Source organism: Salmo salar, chromosome 04 (assembly GCF_965601325.2).
Source record: "Salmo salar chromosome 04, fSalSal1, whole genome shotgun sequence".
Classification (NCBI taxonomy): domain Eukaryota; kingdom Metazoa; phylum Chordata; class Actinopteri; order Salmoniformes; family Salmonidae; genus Salmo; species Salmo salar.
Window position 1 is genome coordinate 27,882,087 of NC_138294.1, and position 23,987 is coordinate 27,906,073.

A 23,987-nucleotide genomic window follows, 5' to 3' on the forward strand; every position below is an offset into this window, starting at 1 on the left:
ACATATTGGAACCATCTAACAGATTGCATTTGAACCTCTCCAGAAGTGGATATGCATGCATGCCACGGACGTTCTCACAATAAAACAAGGACAGTGAATCATTCTAATAAGTTTGGTTTTGATGGGTTCGGATTTCTAAACTTTAAATATTGTTAATCCTCAGTTATACTAGAGACATGAGGAGTGCCATAGTCTGGTTTATACACCAGAAGTAATGGGTATCTGTAGGAGGACAGTATGTGGTGGGGTCAATGAAGGATGGATAGGACCCAGGGTGCTTTGGAATGTACTGAGTAGAGGAGAGGCAATCACATGATTGCAGCCACTGATAATGGTGGAGAAATGTGGTTTAGTGAGGAAGGGGGCCAAGGTCAGGTCATGTTAAGGGAGAAGGAACAGTTTATTGCCTGCATCACTGAATTTCCTGCCAAGCGACAAAGATGTCATGTTTAGAGAGGAGGAGATTCCACCCCAAATTGGGGTATATATACTACCACTGGTGGAACCATGTCTTTGTCTTATGGAGCTGTATGACCCAATGGGTGAGTAAACTTGGTTTAAGCTTTACTAATCGTCCTGGGAAATTTTAGAACCTTCATTTACAACCTAACAGTTTTAATACAATTCAATGAAAAACAAGCCATCTGTTCATTTTTTTCATAAACAATAAATACATGTAAAATGTAATGATGTCATAAAATCAGCAGCATATAAAAAGACAACGCAATGCTGTTGAACCAGCCATCGTTGTAGCAGAATATGAAATGGAAAAATAACTTCTAAATACAAGGTTCACCGGTATTCACAGAGGTTCTCATCTCTCATTTCATGATGGGCATGGACACGTCACCTACATCACGGAGGGGGTTTTACACGCCTCCAAAGGATGGCTAAAATAATGTGGGCCTGCCTACAATACACAGATAAAAAGGGAATGTCAGCTCACTGTTTTACTCCTCTAAAACTTAATATTTGAATAAAGCTTTGGTGATTAAGATGTATTTCTCAGCGGTCTCACAAGTCAAAAACTTCATCGTCGGTCTTGACTAGCCTACTTGATTACGTTGGGCAGGACAAAAAGAAAACAGCCTTCATTGAGAGGGGCGGCTATGCTTGGTTTTTAATCAAATAAAACGAAATGGGGAAAAAACATTTGTGTTTTTTATGTTTCTAAATAAGTATACAGGCACCAAATCACATTTTGTTCCATGAGCATATGGGCAGTGTGCGTCACGGCTGGATAGGCTGTTTCCGCTGTCAATTTTTTAAATATTTTTTTTCCCAAAATTCATTCCATATCCAACTGCATTTATAAATTGTGTTCACCATTTATGAATCATTACTCCCACATTAAAAAAACATTTACTAAACATTAGTAAAATATTTTTGCAAACCCTAATCAAAAGTGAGTGCTATTTTTACTTCATAAATGTTTTGAGTTACCAGTGTAATTTCTCACAAAAAGATGGGCATGACATTGGTAGACATTCCTGCTGTACCTGGTAAAAGAACAAACACACAACACAGGATGTTTAAGGAAATGTATATATGTGTGAATAACTAGCTTACTAAAATGTACAAATGGTGAGTAAAGGGTTTGTAAATGCCTTTAAAATAAAGTGTTACACTAGGGGGTTGTTGGGCCAAGCACAGGCAGTGTGATCCCCTAGTCTTCTGGTCCCGGTGATGCTAGGCTGCAGCAGTCAAGTGTAGTGGACGTAGGGAGAAAACACAGACACACAGAGAGAGAAAGAGTGATAGAGAGCGAGAGAGAGTGAGACACATTTTGTTTATATTTTGGCTCTACATTATATATGACCTATATGTAATACTAATGAACCATTATGTATGACAGCCAGACACTTATATTTGCAATGTAAGTAGTTAGGCTTTCATGAGCCAATGATCCTCTATTAGGTATTCATTCAGTAGTCTTTCTTCTTTATCTAATAAATGTATTTATTCATTCACAACTAGGATGTTGCTGGGCCCAGCACAGGCAGTGTGGTCCCCTGGTCTTCTGGTGCCAGTGATGTGGTTAAGGATGCTAGGCTTAGCAGAGACAGCTCAGAGGTGAGTGCAGAGGAGGTTGGAAGAAAAGAGAGACACAGATGTACTGCCAGTTCCTTAATATGTTGGCTCTATATGTAGTAGCAACTAACCTGCTGACCACAATGCTGGCGTTAAGTGCGTGAGCGTTGCAAAATAAATGTACACATACATGTTATTCAATCATCTCATCCAAACTGCTCACGAGCATCTGCGTAGCCAGGTGTTAAAATAGAACTTGGTTCTATTTTAGACGCGCTGCAAGTCCAGCCTCTCCCATCTCCTCATTGTTTTTAAGGAGCATATACCCACGTGGGTGATTGAAAGCTGAACTGAGGTCCACACTCCAGTCCAGTTGGTGGTGGCAATGCACCTTAAAGTTGGTTGCCAACCGCCATATAAAGTCCAAAGAAGAAGAAGACTGAAGGAGAGATTACTACAAACTAACTAGGTTTAGTTAATATAGGTGGTTCAGAGTTCGTTTTGATATTTCAACCTGTGCGTCCTGATCGAGTCTGGTGTGGATGGACAAAATCAACATGCGTGCCCTTGCCCAGTCTTGTCATGTTAGGAGTGACAACGGAGAACAATGAGAATCAGACAGAGTGACAGGAAGAGTGACAGACAGACGGGCGGACAGACAGACAGAGTGACAGCAGAGAAGATGCAGAGACAGACTGCACAACAGGGAGGCAACAGAGGCCCAGTTATAGTGTTGAGTTGTATGTCCAGTGGTGCTTTTACATGTTGTATTTGATTTAAACATGAGCTGGTTAAAAAAGGAGGAGGAGTATGTTTCACCAGTCACTGGTACAGTAAAAGTTGAGAAATGCTGTACTATAGTTGCCTATGTTATGTGTCAGTATGTGTGTGTAAGTAGCGGGGGGGGGGGGGGGGCTGAAATGCCAGGGCTATATTTTTGTCCCTGTCCACATTTATAATAAAGCATTGCATGCATACCTTTGCAATTGCTTAGTGGCCTGCATGTAGCAGTAGAGTTGAAGTGCTTACAGAAGTTGCACACATAGGGAGAAAACATTTTATGGTCCGGGAAACCTTTTTCCTTTTATAAACACCTCATGCAATTCTACATGACTGGAGACTTCGGACAAGTATTTTTTAATACCGCACAAATTATTGAAAAGATAGGCTACTTTGACAAAATTTCAAAACAACCTAGTCTTGAATCCATCAATAGCCTAGGCCCAGGTGTGTGGAGACACACGTATTGTAGGAGGAAATTGTAGTCCTAAAAGAGACTTCCAGTTGCAATGACTCACCCAATGATGCACAGCTCACTAGCCGGCGATGGCCAATGCGCTAGTGCCAAAAGCTTATCTCCCTCCTGTTTAACTTCGTAAAACAATGTTCGCTCAACAGGCCTATTTGGAAGTTGATATAATATTTTGTTCATCTACAGCAGACATATTAGAGTCTTCTCTTTCAGCAGGAGCCATTTGCTTCCCGCGATTTTATTTGAAATATTGCGAAAGGCCTGTTTTGTCTTCATGCTGTTCACTGACATATTTGCCTGGCGTTCCCGACCGTAGGCTACGCCTTGTTATTGGGATAGCTACTGATCCTCTGTGGCTAAATTATAGGCCTAATCATGGTGTAGTAGGCTATTCTGAATGATTTATTTCTGACAGACAGCAGCAACGCTATAACTTTGGTTAATGTATTTCAATTTATGAAGGGTGCTGCAGCTCATCCAGAACCCTTCATGGAGGAAACTAGGAGTTTGTATTAATTCTGTTCAGGGAGGTGAAGTTACAACTAGAAGCCTCTGTAGTGGGGGAACCAAAGCTTCAAACACATCGCTAAGGGCTATGATTCTATAAGGAAATAAATTATGAAGTGATATTTAAATTAGATAGCTTGCTACACACACACACACACACACACACACACACGCACACACACTCGACTGGTGACCGCAGCTCAAGACATGCACATTTGGATACCGTGTGCATGCAATCTCCGCACACGGCAGACAGGGCAAAAGACACAACCGGGCCATTTGGGAAAAGTGGGTTGAGAACAACAATGACAAGAACTATATACAAAAAAAATACATAAACCCAAAAGGGCACTTGGCAAGTGGGAGGGCAAAGGAGCAGGTGTTTGGGAACAGGTAGACCCCTATCTGTGCACGTACCTGCTCAGGGCACTCCCAGACCATATGAATAAAGGTTCCGGGAGCACCCTGAGGGCATAGAGAGCATTTCGGGGTTAGATGTATTTTCATTTTGAACAGTCTGTGCGAGGTAAGATAAGATCTTTATCATGGTTGTAGTCATTGCTTTTGGTATGCTTTTGGTATGTGTCAAGAACAATAAAAATGTATTTTGACAAAATATATTGTAGCGGCAGGAGCCTATTGGAAAGACTTGGAGGCGTGGCTTGTTGGGGCTTTTTGGCCTCCCACGGATTGTATTGTGTTATGTTGTGTTCTGTGATACGTATTTTAAATCCGAAATGTTTCCCTATGGGTTCTTTGTTTGGTTGATTTGCGTGGTTAAGGATTATTAGGTGAGCTTGTTGAGCTTGTTCAAAGAGCGGGAATCTGCACGACTTTGAGCAGGTAATACCAGTTAGTGTTGACGGTTTAATCTGAAGAATATCAAGACGCCGTATTCACAAAGCCCTTAGCGATGTGTTTGAAGCTTTGGTTCCCCCACTACAGAGGCTTCTAGTTGTAACTTCACCTCCCTGAACAGAATTAATACAAACTCCTAGTTTCCTCCATGACTGCCATTTTACAGCTTTCACATTAAAACAATGAAGATGGAGCGCTAATTCAGACACAGTTTCTAAAAAAATATATTTAGAACCCCTATACTACTGTAGGCTACCTGATTTAAGCCTGTCACACACTTCATTCAATAGGAATTTCACACATTTCCTTCACTAGGAATTTCACACACTCCCTTCACTAGGAATTTCACACACTTCATTCACTAGGAATTTCACACACTTCATTCACTAGGAATTTCACACACTTCATTCACTAGGAATTTCACACACTTCATTCACTAGGAATTTAACACACTTCATTCACTAGGAACTTAATACTTGTAGGACACCCCGAAGTTTTGAAATTTGGGACATGTTTTAAATTATATTGGGGGCACAATTTCAATAATCTGTGGGATCCCGTCAGTTGTACGACTTATCGATTCAATACATCCAAACATCCTTGATATTCTTCACTGTCCTTGACATGCATTCCATAAATACCCAACTATCTAAGGTGAAGTCGATGTGAACGCCTTGCATCTGGCGAATTGGATATTCGAACTCTCTCAAATGCCTTGTGATGTGAAAGGTAATGCAACCACAAATCGTGTTACGCAGCTCTGGATGAGTCATAAAATGTCTACCTTGGTGATCTTCTACGGAGGCCATCTTTCTAACTGACAATTTACCTGCCCAATCTACCTGCTCTTAAAAGGAAACCGAGCGTGGTGGATTGCCTACATTTCGCCTTGACACAGAGAACCAGAAAGTGGCACAAAAGGTGAAAGATTTGTCGTGGCAACCATAGTTATGATCTGATTCCCGCCTCGTGTTCTCTGCAGTCCCGCATGATGGACTGGTCCGACTGCCTGAAATCCTTTAAAATGGAGGCAGTGCAGCTCGCTTTCTGCCGCGGCTTTATTAAAAGCGACGGGTAAACACTGCACGGTCGCAGTGGCAGTAATTGTAATGCATTTTGTGCCTGAGATAAGGTCGGCCAGATAGCACATAGCCCATTAGCCCCAGCCATGAGAAAGCATGTGTATGGTAACACTAGGCTAAGCTGATTATACACAACCTGGAAACACGGTAGAGTCGCTAGCGATGGACCCCGTTCATCATGTTATGGATGCAAATTTGCCAGTTATTTTCCCCTGATGAAGATGATTGAAGTTCTATCGTCGAGATGATTCAATTTAGATTCACAGAGTAGAGCCTTGGAAATTGGAGGTGATGGAACTAAAGTGGATTAACACAACGTAAGCCTCAGAAACCTGCCTAAATGTCCACACTGCTGTATGAAAAGACAACACCTTGAATTTTTCATTACGCTTGAGCTCAGAAAACTCTCAATCGATATCGCTTGAGAGGTCTCGGCCAAAGTTGTCATCAGAACAGCTGTCAAACTGACATGAAGTGTTGGCGGTATTGTGTGAGATCCTATCATGTTTGCCCCAAGAGCATTAGGTGTACCTGCTGATGTCATAGGCCTCTTGAGCAATCTTTATAAGATAAACCCAACGCATTGGAAATGCAATGAAAGCAGTCCGAGCAATATGTAACACATAAAACACAACATCCATCTTGAACTGTAGCGACCTTCACCATTCATAGCAGTTAGTCTGACGGATGTAAAAAAAAATAGGAATACCGCCCTGTACATCTTATTGTTCAGGCCGTGTGTCACATCTGTTAATTTAGATAGACTATAGGCCTTCTGAGAATTGATTTAAATGTTTACTGTACATCCCTTGTGCTTACGTCCTGTTCTCTTACATTTGAGCCCATGGATAGCAAAGCAATTTTTTCCCATTAATTTTCTTGGCACAAATTACAATCTATATCGGCATACTGCCGCCTACGAGGGCAATATATTATAGAACTCGCAGAAGATAACAGGCTAAACAAGGCTGACTTGCAATCTGCTAAAATTGTACCGGCAGTTCTCAGTGAGTCCAGTGGAGTTTTAACCTGGTTCCAGATCTGTTTGTGCTCGAGTTGGCATCAAAGCACAAACAGACTGACACAGGAGGGGATACAACATTTTCCCCATTCCACTTGTTCACCTACATTAGCATAGAGACCATAATTGAAAGCTTCATTAATGACAGTGGATAGAGGGAGGCGGCATTATAAATAACAGGTGATATTGCAGAATTGTGATATTTAATGGACTAGATGATGATTAAGAGCCCCTGACACCAGGGCTACCGCAGTGTTGGGAATATTGATGCTTGGTAGTACTTAGACAAATGATGAATTTAGTGCCAGCCAGTACACAGAAAGGTAGCCTCAAATGCCATTGAGGGCATTTACTGCAGCTATGCTTCAGCCATGGATGGAACTTAATTACCGTCTAGATGGGAAGGAAATCGATAATGGATTTCTATTCTGTGTCCGAGGGACAGACATGGTATATTGCGGTGTATTGCTGATGGATGGCTAATGGCTATACCTCCAAGAAGTCTGACTAAACACAGACACTTGATCAATGATGTTGTTTCACCTGCTTTTCAGGCCTATGATTAAGAAATATTGGGCATAGCTAAGTTCTATAAGTTATTTTTCACAACATCTACAGGACGTTAGCTCTCCAGGAACAGGTTTGGAGAGCCCTGGATTAGTCAGATTTACAAAATTGTGGCTAAATCACATGGAAACATAGTTGCTGAAACTTGTTTGTAGCCAGTGGCTAGCAGGTTTGCAGCATCTGCCTGGCTGGCCTGCCCTGAAGGGGCAGAAGAGCTCTCCTTGTAGAGACTGGACATATCTGTAATCTGAGAGATGCTTTAGAATACCATTTACATTACAATACATTACAATATCGTGTGTTAACCAAGGCTTCTACTCTAGCCTGTTTGTTTAGGGGGATTTCATACCCTCTTCTGGCTACGACTTGTAAGCCTTTTGGGATATCTTCAATTTAAAATGAGAAAATGGGGCTTCTTGCTCACGAGTTGACGTTCACTTTAAAACAAGGTCAACAACCATGTGCATTTGTTTGAGTGGTTTGCAAGCCAGTCAGAGGAATTTGCCGGAGCCTATGGGCTCTAATGCATGTTATAATTGCCTTGGGAAGTGCTGAAGCTTTCGAAAAAATAAGGAAAGTTCTAAGTATGCCCCATGTATTCATCATTTCACGGTTTGTTTCATTATTTAACCATCTGTGTATTAGCACCAAGGGCTTTGGCTATAAGGAGGCTGGCAGACACTAACTTAATTTGAGAGGCCACGTGAGGTCTTGAACCATAATGGTGGCAACGGAATTAGAGGCGCAATTACCTGCGGCACGGTCTGATATGGATCAACTCCATGGTTTCCCTTCGTTTGATAAACTCTCATTGTCTTCCTGATTATTGCATTTCCTGTCAGTAGTCTACAGAGGAATCGTGCAGACTCAGCAGTGGCTTTCACATCAGTACCGGTCCATAGAAACACATTTAGAGCAGAATGGAAAATTAGAAAAATGGGAAACTGTAAAGTGGCTTTCAGCGTGAAATAAAACCGAGACAGCCATGTAAACAGAGAATATGATATATTATTTGACTTTTGAAACTTTGCATACTTCTACTATATTGTAGGCTATTTAGATTAAAAACGCCTAATGTGAACTTTAAGATCTTATGTTGCAGGGCTTGCAAACTATCCCAGATTACAAAGGGAAACCAAGCTGCGAGCTGCTCAGTTACACAAGCCTACTAGATGTGGTCTGCTACATCCGTGAACAAAAAGTTATATATTGAGAGCATTTTGACTGGCTAAATCACCGATTGGTATTGTTGGCATCCATTCAAAAAGCACTACTGAGGGTAGTGCGTACAGCCCAGTACATCACTGGGGCCAAGCTCCCTGTCATCCAGGACCTCTATACCAGGTGTCAGAGGAAGGCCCTAAAAATTGTCAAAGACTTCAGCCACCCAAGTCATAGACTGTTCTCTCTGCTACCGCACGGCAAGTGGTACAGATACACCAAGTCTGGAACCAACAGGACCATGAACAGCTTCTACCCCCAAGCCTAAAAAACTGCTGAATAGCTACCCGGACTATCTGCATTGACCCCTTTTGCACAAATGTTTTAACTGATCACATACACTGCTGCTACTGTTGACTATCTGTCACTTTATTCCTAATTATATGTACATACAGTGCATTCGGAAAGTATTTACAACCCTTGACTTTTTCCACATTTTGGATGAAATTGTTTTTTCCCCCTCATCAATCTACACAGAATACCCCATAATGACAAAGCAAAAACAAGTTTGTTCAAATTTTGTGCCATTTAAAAAAGAAATTATATGAAAATATTACATAAGAATTCAGACCCTCTACTCAGTACTTTGTTGAAGCACCTTAGGCAGCGCTTACAGCCTCAAGTCTTCTTGGGTATGACGCTACAAGTTTGGCACATCTGTATTTGGGTTCTGATGTTCGATCGGGTTCAAGTCAGGGCTCTGGCTGGGCCACTCAAGGACATTCAGAGACTTGTCCCGAAGCTACTCCTGCACTGTCTTGGCTGTGTGCTCATGGTCGTTGTCCTGTAGGAAGGTGGACCTTCACCCCAGTCTGTGGTCCTGAGCGCCCTGGAGCAGGTTTTCATCAAGGATCACTCTGTACAGCTTTCCCTCGATCATGACTAGTCTCCCAGTCCCAGCCGCTGAAAAACATCCCCACAGCATGATGCTGCCACCACACTTCACCGTAGGGATGGTGCCAGGTTTTCTCCAGACGTGACGCTTGGCATTCAGGCCAAAGAGTTCAATCTTGGTTTCATCAGACCAGAAAATATTGTTTCTCATGGTCTGAGAGTCTTTAGGTACCTTTTGGTAAACTCTAAGCGGGCTGTCATGTGCCTTTTACTGAGGAGTGGCTTCTGTCTGGCCACTCTACCATAAAGGCCTGATTGGTGGAGTGCTGCAGAGATGGTTGTCCTTCTGGAAGTTTCTCCCATCTCCACAGAGGAACTCTGGAGCTCTGTCAGAGTGACCATCAGGTTCTTGGTCACCTCCCTGACCAAGGCCCTTCTAACCCGATTGCTCAGTTTGGCTGGGCGGCCAGCTCTAGAGACAAACTTGGTGGTTCCAAACTTCTTCCATTTAAGAATAATGGAGGCCACTGTGTTCTTGAGGACCTTCAATGCTGCAGAAATTATTTGGTACCCTTCCCCAGATCTGTGCCTCGACACTATCCCGTCTCGTAGCTCTACAGACAATTCCTTCAACCTCATGGATTGGTTTTTGCTCTGACATGCACTGTCAACAGTGGGACCTCATAGACAGGTGTGTGCCTTTCCAAATCATGTCCAATCAATTTAATTTACCACAGATGGACTCCAATCAAGTTGTAGAAACATCTCAAGGATGATCAATGGAAACAGGATGCACCTGAGTCTCATTGCAAAGGGTCTGAATACTTATGTAAATAAGGTATCTGTTTTACATTTTTTATACAATTACCAAAAATGTCTAAAAACCTGTTTTCGCTTTGTCATTATGGGGTATTGTGTGTAGATTGATGAGGATTTAAATGTATTTAATAAATCTTTGAATAAGGTAACAAAATGTGGGAAAAGTCAAGGGGTCTGAATACTTTCCTAAGGCACTGTATCTACCTCAATTACCTCGTCCCCCTGCACATCAACTCAGTACCCATTGTACATCGCCATAGTCATTGTGTATATAGTATTACATGTTTTACTTTTCTATTATTTCTCTATTTCCTTTCTCTCTGCATTGTTGGGAAGGGCTCGTAAGTAAGTATTTCCCTGTTAGTCCACACCTGTTGCTGGCAAAGCATGTGACAAATACATTTTGATTTGAATTAGATGAAGGTTGCATCAACACAGCCCCTAGGTGCTTTAAAACAAAATCATATATGCTTGCTGCATGCTGATAACTTGCAACATGTAGTTTACCTCAGGCATATCTTTTGGATGATATTAGCCATGACATTGTCATACTAAGAGCCTGAGTTTCAATGTGTGTGTTGTTTGTTTGAACTGGAGATGGATCTGAAATAATCGTTAAGGCATAGACTTTCTCCCTCGAGGCAATAGAGGGGGTTTGATTAATCTGGCCCAGGTTACACCGGCCTATGGCCCATCACGTCATCGGGCGAAAGCGGGGAGAGTGGAGCGCCCTTCTCAAATCGAACAGTAATCTGCCCTCACATCTGGAAAGCTACTGGGTGTGCAGGCTTTTGATCAAGCATTGCTCAAAAACATCAGAGAGTTTATCAAGGTCTGGCTGAGCAGCTCATTACTAAAATGTGGTTTGTTAGAGGGGGGCCGGAATAAAAACCTGCACACCCATTAGCTCTCCTGGAGGATGGTTGATTACCCTTGATGTAAAACATTGTAACATTACAATCAAATACGTTTCATGCCTTTTGAAATAATTCGGCTCATTCAATATATCAAAGATCAAATGGCTATGGCAGGCTACAATTATTTTTATTCAGCTGAAGCAAGCACACACATTTTCATGAAATGTACCTTTGCTAGCTTTGTCATATTTATCTTAGCTACTTTAGAAGTATTTATTTTTCAGGCTGACTACCATCTATTCAGTTTCGATGTCCCATACACTGGATACTCAAATCAACTGGAAGTATCTACAGTGCATTCGGAAACTATTCAGACCCCTTGACTTTTTCCACATTTTGTTACGTTACAATGTTAAAAACGTATTCAAAAAAAAAATGTACCTCATCAATCTACACAAAATACCCCATAATGACAAAGCAAAAACAGGTTTTTAGAAATCTTTGCTAATTTATTACAAATAAAAAACTGAAATATGACATTTACATAAGGCCCTTTACTCAGTACTTTGTTGAAGCACCTTTGGCAGCGATTATAGCATCGAGTCTTCTTGGGTCTGACACTACAAGCTTTGCACACCTGTATTTGGGGAGATTCTCCCATTCTTCTCTGCAGATCCTCTCAAGCTCTGTCAGGTTGGATGTGGAGCGTTGCTGCAAAGCTATTTTCAGGTATCTCGAGAGATGTTCGATCGGGTTCAAGTCCGGGCTCTGGCTGGACCACTCAAGGACATTCAGAGACTTGTCGCAAAGCCACTCCTGTGTTGTCTTGGCTGTGTGCTTAGGATCGTTGTCTTGTTGGAAGGTGAACCTTCACCCCAATCTGATGTCCTGAGCACTCTGGAGCAGGTTTTCATCAAGGATCTCTCTGTACTTTGCTCCGTTCATCTGCCTCGATCCTGACTAGTCTCCCAGTCCCAGCCGCTGAAAAACATCCCCACAGCATGATGCTGCCACAAACACTTCACCGTAGGGATGGTGCCAGGTTTCTTCCAGATGTGACGCTTGGCATTCAGGCCAAAGAGTTCAATCTTGGTTTCATCAGACCAGAAAATATTGTTTCTCATGGTCTGAGAGTCTTTAGGTACCTTTTGGCAAACTCTAAGCGGGCTGTCATGTGCCTTTTACTGAGGAGTGGCTTCTGTCTGGCCACTCTACCATAAAGGCCTGATTGTTGGAGTGCTGCAGAGATGGTTGTCCTTCTGGAAGTTTCTCCCATCTCCACAGAAGAACTCTGGAGCTCTGTCAGAGTGACCATCAGGTTCTTGGTCACCTCCCTGACCAAGGCCCTTCTAAACCGATTGCTCAGTTTGGCTGGGCGGCCAGCTCTAGGGACAAACTTGGTGGTTCCAAACTTCTTCCATTTAATAATGATGGAGCCAACTGTGTTCTTGGGGACCTTCAATGCTGCAGTCATTTTTTGGTACCCTTCCCCAGATCCGTGTCTAGACACAATCCTGTTTTTGAGCTCTACAGACAATTCCTTCGACCTTGTGGTCGTAAATGTGACATTTATTTTTTTAAATATATACAGTTGAAGTCGGAAGTTTACATACACCTTAGCCAAATACATTTTAGCTTTAACTTCCTGACTGATGTCTTGAGATGTTGCTTCAATATATCCACATTATTTTCCTCCCTCATGATGCCAATTATTTTGTGAAGTCCATCAGTCCCTCCTGTAGCAAAGCACCCCCACAACAAGATGCTGCCACCCCCGTGCTTCACGTTTGGGATGGTGTTCTTCGGCTTGCAAGCCTCCCCCTTTTTCCTCCAAACATAACGATGGTCATTATGGCCAAACAGTTCTATTTTTGTTTCATCAGACCAGAGGACATTTCTCCAAAAAGTACGATCTTCGTCCCCATGTGCAGTTGCAAACCGTAGTCTGGCTTTTTTATGGCGGTTTTGGAGCAGTGGCGGAGCAGTGGCTTCTTCCTTGCTGAGCGGCCTTTCAGGTTATGTCGATAGGACCTGAGCGGTATGACAGCTGCGTGGTCCCATGGTGTTTATACTTGCGTACTATTGTTTGTACAGATGAACGTGGTACCTTCAGGCATTTTGAAATTGCTCCCAAGGATGAACCAGACTTGTGGAGGTCTACAATTTTTTTTCTGAGGTCTTGGCTGATTTCTTTTCATTTTCCCATGATGTCAAGCAAAGAGACACTGAGTTTAAAGGTAGGCCTTGAAATACATCCACAGGTACACCTCCAATTGACTCAAATGATGTCAATTAGAGTATCAGCAGCTTCTAAAGCCATAACATCAGTTTCCTAGCTGTTTAAAGGCACAGTCAACTTAGTGTATGTAAACATCTGACCCACTGGAATTGTGATACAGTGAATTTATAAGTGAAATAATTTGTATGTAAACAATTGTTGGAAAAATTACTTGTGTCATGCACAAAGTAGATGTCCTAACTGACTTGCCAAAACTATAGTTTGTTCACAAGAAATGTGTGGAGTGGTTGAAAAACGAGTTTTAATGACTCCGACCTAAGTGTATGTAAACTTCCGACTTCAACTGTATATACGTTTACATCAATTTCTAGAAACCTGTTTATGCTTTATCATTATAGGGTATTGTGTGTAGATTGCTGAGGATTTGTATTTAATTAATACATTTTAGAATAAGGCTGTAATAAAACAAGGTTTGAAAGCCCATATTCCACAAGAAAGGCAACATCTAATGTTTTTCCTAAAATGTATGTTCACCGTGATTGAACCGAAACCCAACTAATACAATGGCGAAGTGAATACCTCGTTTCGTCAAAATAATCGTTTAAATGAATCATATGAATCGTTTAAAAAAGTAAATAAACTTTTTATGGCCTTATTCGTGAGTGTCGGTGGAAAGGTTTTTGGACATGACGAAAACATTAACACATGCTAATAATAGGTAAACAGTTAACTAGAAGGTACAATATATGTTTTGAATTGGCTACTTAATCTGTTCTTTCATATTTTATAGGCTAGTCCTGCCTGCTGCTACAAAGTCCGACTCGCTCTCTCTCCTTGAGCAATTTCCCACTAGTCTGGCACTATGCAGGTGATGCGCTCAAATTAGATGCACTAGTGTTATTCTGATCCTGACTGATATGTTGATTTTTATTTGATTGTTGAAATATTTTAAAACTGTGCCTAAATAAATTACATTAAGAGAAATTATTAAATTCATTCCCATGACTTTTCCCAAACTTTTCAGATTTGATCATTTTCCAAAAACTTTTCCAGGCCTGGAAAACACTTTTTAAATTCCATGACTTTTCCAGGATTTTCATGAGGTAAGAACCCTGCATCAGACAGAGCTGGGCTCCTGGCTCATGCCCGGAAGGCAGCCTGGTTCCAAATCAAATGAAATCGATTTTCACACCTACATGGGTGCCCAGGCGAGATTAATAGAACCCCCCCCCCGTGTTTATATCTGTCAGGGTTACACCCCCTCTCTGTCATTAACGCGCTTCATATAATCTCCACCTCCTTCTCTGTCTCCCTCTTGAAACTGGCCACAGAATTTGCGCGCCTTCAAAGGCGTCCACCGCGTGCGCAGTGCGCTCGTCTTGTTGGGCATACCTCTGTCGAAAAAAAGCCATGCAATTTTACCAAAATATATCTCCAGTCAGTTAGTTAGCGGCTTGTTGTGTAGTTTCCTAAATATGTCTATGTACAATACAATAAAAATGTATTTGATATCACAGACATGGGAATTAACTTGACTGGAATTATGTAATGTTCAATTAATGTTAAAAGACTGATAAATTGCTCAAAACCTTACACAATAACTTTATTTGACAAAACTGGTATTATTGCAAGTGCAACCAAATTCCCATGTGGTCTATATTAAAAGGGCACTTAATTTTAATATAATAATATAAAATCAATATTAGAACACAATTTCTACTTAAAATATTAAAGGGACGCAAAAAGGGACTAATTTCGTGGAATGCCCCAGGCAGTTTACCCCAGGCATATCTGTTTGTTTGAACTGGAAATGGATCCGAAATCATTTATAAGGCAAAGACTTTCTCCCTTGAGGCAATGTTTATTTCTGTCAGGGTAATACGCCCCCTGTCATTTAGCGCGCTTCATCATCTCCCCCTCCCCCTGGCGCACACTCTCGAAGCTGGCCACACATAATATGCGCTCCTTTCAAGACAGGAGTCCACAGCGTGCGCGGTGCGCTTGTCTTGTTGAGCACATACCTCGTAGGAAAAAAGCCGTGAAGTTTTGCCAATATATATCACCGTTCAGTTAGTCAGTTGCTTGTTGTCTAGATTCCTAGATATGTCTACTATACAACTTGATGTGCGATACAATAAAATGGCTTGATATCTAGGACATGTGGTGACAAAAAAAAAATGCTGCAACTTGAATATAGGGTATTATTTCATGTTAAATTGAAAATACTAATACGCTGTTGAGAACCTTGACACAAAGGGTTATCATCGGAAGTATAACGAATGCGTCTGTTACAGATCAAGGTGAGTCGGTTATTCTATAGCAGTTACTTGCCGATGGGAAAATATGCTGATCATTTGTTTAGTTAAGAATTTATCAAATGTATAGCCTATTTAATCCTATATTTGTTTTGTAGGCTACAACTGTAATCTTGATATCAGCATCCCCAAGATGTAATCTAAGATACACAAACTAACATTTCTGATTACAATGTTTTCTTCTTCTAGAAATCAGTATCACGAAAGATTTCTTATGTCATATTTTCGAACCTTTCATAGGTTGTAGACAAATGCAATGAATTTAGGAACGCCATGTCTATGACGTGAGAAATAAATTCCTGATAATCATTTGAAGAAAAATCGTATTGAATGCACTAAGATATTGTGAGTGATTTCCAAAGTAGACAGTCTATTTCTTGGTGTATCATACAGGATGCCAGTATATCAACTCTTTTCATCGCTCTTCATTCTGATTCAGTTGTCACAGGAAGCAATAGGAATTTTTGGTATGAGTTCCAAGTCATGTTATCATGAATTGCCAAAGTTTGTCAGCCAAGAAGTATTAATGCAGTACTGTTTGAAATCCCAAACAGTATTCCTAAAAATACTGCCATTTAGAAAAGCAGCTAGACATATACAGCTTCTTGAGAGCAAAATGAAATTGATTGATTTTAATTTAACTTTCATTTTAACAGGCAGGTCAGGAGATCCTAAGAATTAGGTCATAAGAACAAATTCTTATTTACAGACACTAGGACATGCTGCTCATTAATACCCCTTACACTCTGGAAATTGGCCTATAGGGATAAAGCAACATTTACATTTTTCTAACAAAATAACCATAAAAAGCATATACATGACCAAGGTAGCAATTGAAAGATAACACTTGAGATTATGGCGAAATTATCAGACCAAAAGGTGAGGTCACAACAGTTCACCTGACACAAGACTGAATCCAAACATAACACTTTTGATTTTATGTGCATTTAACATTTACTGTACTTTTCACAGCATTTATCAATAGCAAAATCTGAAAGTACTCCAGATACATTTAGTAACATAATAAAGAACATTCAGTGCATTTTTGGAGTGCAAGATAAGAAAAAACTATTACAAGGGTTTGAGTGAGAGGTCTAACTGGTGTCACCAAGTGGACACACACCACTCCAAACTGTGCACAGTTCTTCGTTTTTTGAGCACTCCTAGCTTTGCCATTGAGGAACTGAAGCAAGCACACTAGTAGTTTTTGGTTTGGAACACAGACCCGTGTCCCCACCATCAGGTGGGCATCATTTGAAAGCTTGTCCTTCACAATATGACAAACATAGGCTCATTCTCTTCAGGACAACCCCGGGTATAACGCATGTCATCCTTGTAACTGTGGATCGAACATAGCGATCATAAACGTTGCCACTGTAAATGACATGAGTTTTCAAATATGGAAATGTGAACTGCACATATGGACTCATGGGTGTGGTTTGCTTGTGTGACATCACTGGTATTTATTATAATCCTTAAAGTCTCATCTTTCAGAACACATCGACTCCTCTCGATTTACAGCATTTCCCTCACTCAGATGACAACAAATGTGCAAAAGTAGCCCAGTTAGCGGGAGGGACGGGGGCATCTTCTTGTCGCGCGCTGAAGTTTATAATGGCTGTCAGTCAAAACCCATACAGCACTGAGGCGGAGAACCTGAGCTCTGACGTCATGTATAGCATGTTACTGTAAAGTCACTGCATTACAATTTAGGCACTTATCAATTATAAAAATCGGCCATTTTCAAATCGTATAGGCTACACTATGACTGCCACAAACAAGACATGATCTTGGAAACAATAAGTGTGACGAATACTGGAATAGGCTACTACCCTCGGTTTTTCCATATGTTTCCCATGCAGGTTATACATCATTTGATAGTTCATTTACATCTCCACTACATTACCAAAAGTATGTGGACACCTGCTCGTTGAACATCTCATTCTAAAATCACGGGCATTAATATAGAGTTGGTCCCCCCTTTCCTGCTATAACAGCCTCCATTCTTCTGGGAAGGCTTTCCACTAGATGCTGAAACATTGCTGCGGGGACTTGTTTCCATTCAGCCACAAGAGTATTAGTGAAGTCGGGCACCGATGTTGGGCGATTAGGCCTGGCTCGCAGTCTGCGTTCCAATTCATCCCAAAGGTGTTTGATGTGGTTGAGATCAGGGCTCTGTGCAGGCCAGTCAAGTTCTTCCACACCGATCTCGACCAACCATTTCTGTATGGACCACGCTTTGTGCACGGGGGCATTGTCATGCTGAAACAGGAAAGGGCCTTCCCCAAACTGTTGCCACAAAGTTGGAAGCACAGAATCGTCTAGATTGTTATTGTATGCTGTAGAGTTAAGATTTCCCTTCACTGGAACTAAGGGGCCTAGCACGAAGCATGAAAACAGCCCCAGACCATTATTCCTGCTCCACCAAACTTTACAGTTGGCACTATGCATTGGGGCAGGTAGTGTTTTCCTGGCATCTGCCAAAACCAGATTAGTCCGTCAGACTGCCTGATGGTGAAGCGTGATTCATCACTCCAGAGAACACGTTTCCACTGCTACAAAGTCCAATGGCGGCGAGCTTTACACCACTCCAGCCGACTATTGGCATTGCGAATGGTGATCTTAGGATCTTAGGTGTGCGGCTACTCCCGAAGAACAATTCTTGTGCTGGCGTTGCTTCCAGAGGCAGTTTGGATCTCGATAGTGAGTGTTGTAACCGTGGACAGACGATTTTTACATGCTTCAGCACTCGGCGGTTCCGTTCTGTGAGCTTGTGTCGCCTACCACTTCGCGGCTGAGCTGTTGCTGGTCCTAGACGTTTCCACTTCACAATAACAGCACTTACAGTTGACTGAGGCAGGTCTAGCAGGGCAGACATTTTTGCCAACTGAAAGCTGGTATCCAATGACGGTGCCACGTTGAAAGTCACTGAGCTCTTCAGTAAGGCTATTCTACAGCCAATGTTTGTCTATGGAGATTGCAAGGCTGTGTGCTTGATTTTATACACCTGTCAGCAATGGGTGTGGCTGAAATAGCCAAATCCCCTAATTGGAAGGGGTGTCCACACATATACATATATATATATATATATATATATATATATATATATATATGTATATATAGTGTATTTAAACCTATAGTGGTAAGTAAGACGACCCTTGGCTATTTGATCATCAAAGGGCAACAGTATGATGCAGGATGAGCAATCCCCTGCAGCAATGTAGGTAATCGTATAGCTGATTTTCAGCTATATCGCCTACACTCACATGACTGTGTTTTGTTGACAGTGTTAAGGTCTGTATAAAGCTAGGTTAAAAAAAAATGCCCCTTCCACTTGGAACAAGCTATAAAAGGACATGAAATTGCAGGATCTGGTCTCTTTGAATGAGTTTAAAGCTAAGGTAAAAACTATGGTGGACAGTGAAGTTGGGGGGCTATCAATGCAACACACCTCCCCAAAGCATCTTGCATGCTCAATGTGTAAATTCATTTTTAAAATGTAGTCCTTTGTGTTTTGTTGTAAATGTAGCTGACATTTACTGCCATTTCATCCAGCTGTCTCTTGTAGAATAGATATTTAATCTGACCTGGTAAAATAAAGGTAAAATATAAAATCTATAAATAAATACAGTATTGAGAATAACTAGTTTTGTCAGGTGATCCTTAATACAATGTGCTGTGAAACAACTGAAAGAGAACAAGTCATATTTTATTCAGTGGCTTGGGGGTGAGAGGAAAACTAGAAAAAGGTTGTTGGCATGATATTTATTTCTATGCTGCAAAATTCAACTAGTCTCCGGAGTTCAATGAGTCACTGTGATAGGGCGACCTCATGTTTTTGCCCTGCCCTCGATGTTGCAGGAGATCTTGTATGCACACCCCCCGTTCAAAAGTTTGGGGTCACTTAGAAATGTCGTTGTTTTTGAAAGAAAAGCACATTTTTTGTCCATTAAAATAACATCAAATTGATCAGAAATACAGTGTAGACATTGTTGATGTTGTAAATGACTATTGTAGCTGGAAACGGCAGATTTCTTATGGAATATCTACATAGGCGTACAAAGGCCATTTAGTGGACACATTTTTTTTGCCTTTCTTTCAAAAACAAGGACATTTCTAAGTTACCCCAAACTTTTGAACGGTAGTGTATATGTCACAGGTATGCCTCACACTTGATGCTAGCGGCTTATACAATGGTCTTTAAACCTCCCAACAATTACATCACTCTCTGCAGTCTAAAATATGGGCAGGCAAGGAGCTTTTAAAATGTTTTGTAACCCAAGACTATGTTCATAGATGTAAACAATTTTATGCCCTCTGTCAAAATGATTTCCCTCCTCTTATTGCAGAATTTGTGAGGCCCGGAGGGGAACGATACCAATGGATAATGCAAGTCAAGTAAACATAACTCCAATGGAGGACTGTGCGAATTCTTCTAGACTTGCTGGTGAATTCTCAAACTGCTACAACATCTTTCCAGACCTGGAGGACAGCACCAAGCTGGTGGGAGTGCAAGTGATCCTCATCCTGGCTTACAGCACCATCATACTGTTCGGAGTCATCGGAAACTCCCTGGTGATATACGTGGTGTACAAGTTCAAAACTCTGCACACCGTCACCAATTTTTTCATCGTGAATCTGGCTGTGGCGGATCTGCTGGTGAATACTCTATGTCTGCCCTTTACTTTGATCAATACTCTCCATGGAGAGTGGAGGTTTGGCCAGGCGTTGTGCTTTATACTGCCCTTCTCCCAAGGCATGTCCGTGCACGTTTCCACCATCACGCTCAACATCATCGCCCTGGACCGCCATCGGAGCATCGTCTACCACCTAGAGACCAAGATGTCCAAGGAAATGTGTGCCGCCGTCATCGTCATGACGTGGGCCATAAGCGCAGTCCTGGCCAGCCCACTCGCCGTCTTCCGGGAGTACGGGACGTTTGACCTTTCGCCCGAGCAGTCCATTCAGGTTTGCACGGAAAAGTGGCCAGGGAGCGGCATGGACGGGACCATCTATAGTATCTCCATGCTCCTGCTCCAGTACTGCCTGCCGCTGGCCATCAACTCCTTCGCCTACATCCGCATCTGGAGTAAGCTGAAGAACCACGTGAGTCCGGCAGGGAGGAACAACCGCCACCAGCGCAAGAGGAAGACCACTAAGATGCTGGTGATCGTGGTGGTGGTGTTTGCAGTGAGCTGGTTGCCTCTCCATGCCTTCCAGCTGGCCATTGACATTGACAACAGTGTCTTGGACATGAAAGACTTCAAGCTGCTTTTCACCATGTTCCACATCGTGGCCATGTGCTCAACCTTTGTCAACCCCATCCTCTACGGGTGGATGAACAACAACTACCGGACTGCGTTTCTGTCCGTGTGTAAGTGCAGCCAACCTGTCAATTCTGGGTCGAGGAGCATCATGAGCAGAAAGACACTGAGGGAAAAGGACATGAGTGATACAGATTTCCAAGCGACTAAAGTCTGAATTCATAATATCAACTGAAATGTGAAATTGCTGTTCTGTGCAACCTACTGTAAGGGTGAATTATGGGTAAAACATTCAGCTTTTTTACATTAGTTTATTGTCAAAAGGTTCAGTGAAGAACCAAGTGTGTTCAAAATGTGTAAATGATTTCATGCAAGTGCCAAATGCATTGCTGAATTGTGCCATTGATAATCAAGAGCTTATGAAACTGCTGTTTAAAACTTGCTGCTTCTTACAACTGGACTACTTTGGCCACATGCAAATGTTGATATTTAAAATGTTGATCGTGGGACAATTTTTTTTGACATTGCCTTTGTGAATGCTACCATAGTAAACCATGTTGATCATTCTTTTTCTTTTGAAATGGATTCTGAGGCCTTGTTTTGATAGATGTGCTTTAATTACAAGCTGAGGTGGAAAACAACACATTCGTTCAGAACGCAGGTTGTAATTTATTGACACCTAATAGTTGCAAACTCACTGACTCATCCATTTAATCAAGCTGTGTGTCAGTGCTGACATTTCCAAATTCAAACCAAATCACATTGTATTTGTCACATGTGCTGAATACAACAGCTGTAGACCTTACTGTGAAATGCTTACTTACAAGCCCTTAACCAACAAGAAAGAGTTAGAAAATATTTACTAAATAAACGAAAGTAAAAAATAAAAAAGTAACACAATAAAATCACATAACAATAACGAGGCCGTATACAGGGGGTACCGCTACCGAGTCAATGTGCAGGGGTACAGGTTAGTTGAGGTAGTTTGTACATGTAGGTTTGGGTAAAGTGACAATGCATAGATAATAAACAGCAAGTAGCAGCAGTGTAAAAACAAAAAGGGGAGGGGGGGGGTCAACGTAAATAGTCCGGTGGCCATTTGATTAATTGTTCAGCAGTCTTATTGCTTGGGAGTAGAAGCTGTTAAGGAGCCTTTTGGACCTAGACTTGGCGCTCCAGTAACACTTGCCGTGCAGTATCAGAGAGAACAGTCTTTGACAATTTTCCATGCATGGTGGATTTTGGATAGATGGACCTAACTAGAGCTATGGCTACTGTTGAGCATGTTAAGTACACTTAGTGTACAAAACTTTAGGAACACCTGCTTTTTCCATGACAGACTGACCAGGTGAATCCAGGTGAAAGCTACAGTATGATCCCTCATTGATGTCACTTGTTAAATCCACTTCAAATCAGTGTGGATGAAGGGGAAGCGACAGGTTAAAGAAGTATTTTTAATCCTTGAGACAATTGAGACATGGATTGTGTATGTGTGCCATTCAGAGGGTGAATGGGCAAGACAAAACATTTAAGTGCTTTTGAACAAGGTATGGTCGTAGGTGCCAGGAACACCAGTTTGAGAGTGTCAAGAACTGCAACGCTGCCGGGTTTTTCCAATCTCAAGTTTCCCCGTGTGTATCAAGAATGGTCCACCACCCAAAGGACATCCAGCCAACTTGACACAACTGTGGGAAGCATTGGAATCAACATGGGCCAGCATCCCTGTGGAACGCTTTCGACACCTTGTATAGTCCATGCCCCGACAAATTGAGACTGTTCTGAGGGCAAAAGGGGGTGCAACGCAATATTAGGATGTTCCTAATGTTTTGTACACTCAGTGTATATTGCAGCTCTGGCAAAAATATTTGTACGCTATATTATTAGACAGTCCACGACAGATCCGGAACCCCTCCCTCGCCTTTGGTTGCAGCAAACAGTCTCATTACCGCTAGAGTATGTGCTCACTATATTTCTGGATCATTTAAGAGGCTCTCCTTTCTTCCTGTTTCTTAGTCAATCACCGCGGTTGTTTGGCGGGGATTGGTTCAATGCCTCTATTTTTAGTAACTCATTCATGGACCATTCAGCACGTAAGCCAATAATGGTTTATCAGGCTGTCGAAAGTTATTGACCTGCGACTTACAGAGAGCGGAGCCCAGGAGGGAGCTGCCCCCGTTCTAAATCAAGTCTGAAGGACCTGAGCAATGGGGTATAAGACGTATGTCATTTTCCCTTTGATACTGTCTGTGTTCACTACGGAATTACATTAGGATGTAAGCAGTGAAGTTGATGACTTACCGCTCGGCTTTCCATCCATCTAACATTTTGAAGTCAAAGTCTATGAATCCATTGACAGAATGGGAGTTATAGGCTAGTATGAGTATTTGTGAAACAGAATCAATATCAAATGCCCACATAATATTTTCTTACGACAGATATACATTAAAGAATTATTCAATGACTCACATTATGACTGTAGCATGAAATGACTGCAGCAGTTACATCAGTGAGGTATCAGTGAGAAAATGAATGTCACGAGGTCAAAAATATGTTTCCCGAGACACATAACAAACAAAACAAGTATTGATTCTGTCAAACGATGGAGTTCTTACTTTGTGAAATTACTCAATAGACTAAAGTTGCTCAGGATAAGTGGCCTGATGACAATGCAATACATCGGTCTTTCTGCCAGACAAATGGGTATCGGACAAGTCAGAAGGTAAAACATGGTTTCGGGGGGAGACAAAGAAATATGTATCGATTCTGTCAAAGAATAGGCCTCTTACTCCCTGAAATGACTAAAAAGACTAAAGTTGGCAGGAGTAGCTAAGAATAAGTGGCCTGATGACAACAATGCAACACAACGGTCTCGCTGCCAGACAGATGGGTAACGGACAAGAATGAAAGCCTCAAGACACGCTGAGCTGTGAGTCATGAGTAGCATAGTCCCACAAAAGCCATCCACTGATTAGCATGGCATGGCTAGCGGGGTATACAGAATCCCAATGTGCTCATCTGCCATCTGTGCAACCATAAGGAGTCAAAAGGGGTCACACCTTATTAGGATAGTGCAGATAGTCCATCTGTAGAATCTCTGCAGATCGTTATACTATACAATCT

At 41.8% G+C, this 23,987-nt stretch overlaps 1 protein-coding gene across 1 annotated transcript; it reads left to right on the plus strand.

Annotated features, from left to right (window-relative positions):
• The first annotated feature begins 19,923 nt into the window (after nt 1–19,923).
• Nucleotides 19,924–21,559, plus strand: LOC106602638 (neuropeptide Y receptor type 2). Its single transcript, XM_014195387.3, has one exon. It carries the CDS (start codon nt 19,984–19,986, stop codon nt 21,082–21,084), a length of 1,101 nt encoding a protein of 366 aa, XP_014050862.1. The 5' UTR covers nt 19,924–19,983; the 3' UTR covers nt 21,085–21,559.
• The last annotated feature ends 2,428 nt before the right edge of the window (nt 21,560–23,987 follow it).

Excerpts from the sequence above, each read along its gene's own strand:
- LOC106602638 (XM_014195387.3), top strand. The coding sequence starts at position 19,984 with ATGGATAATGCAAGTCAAGTAAACATAACTCCAATGGAGGACTGTGCG.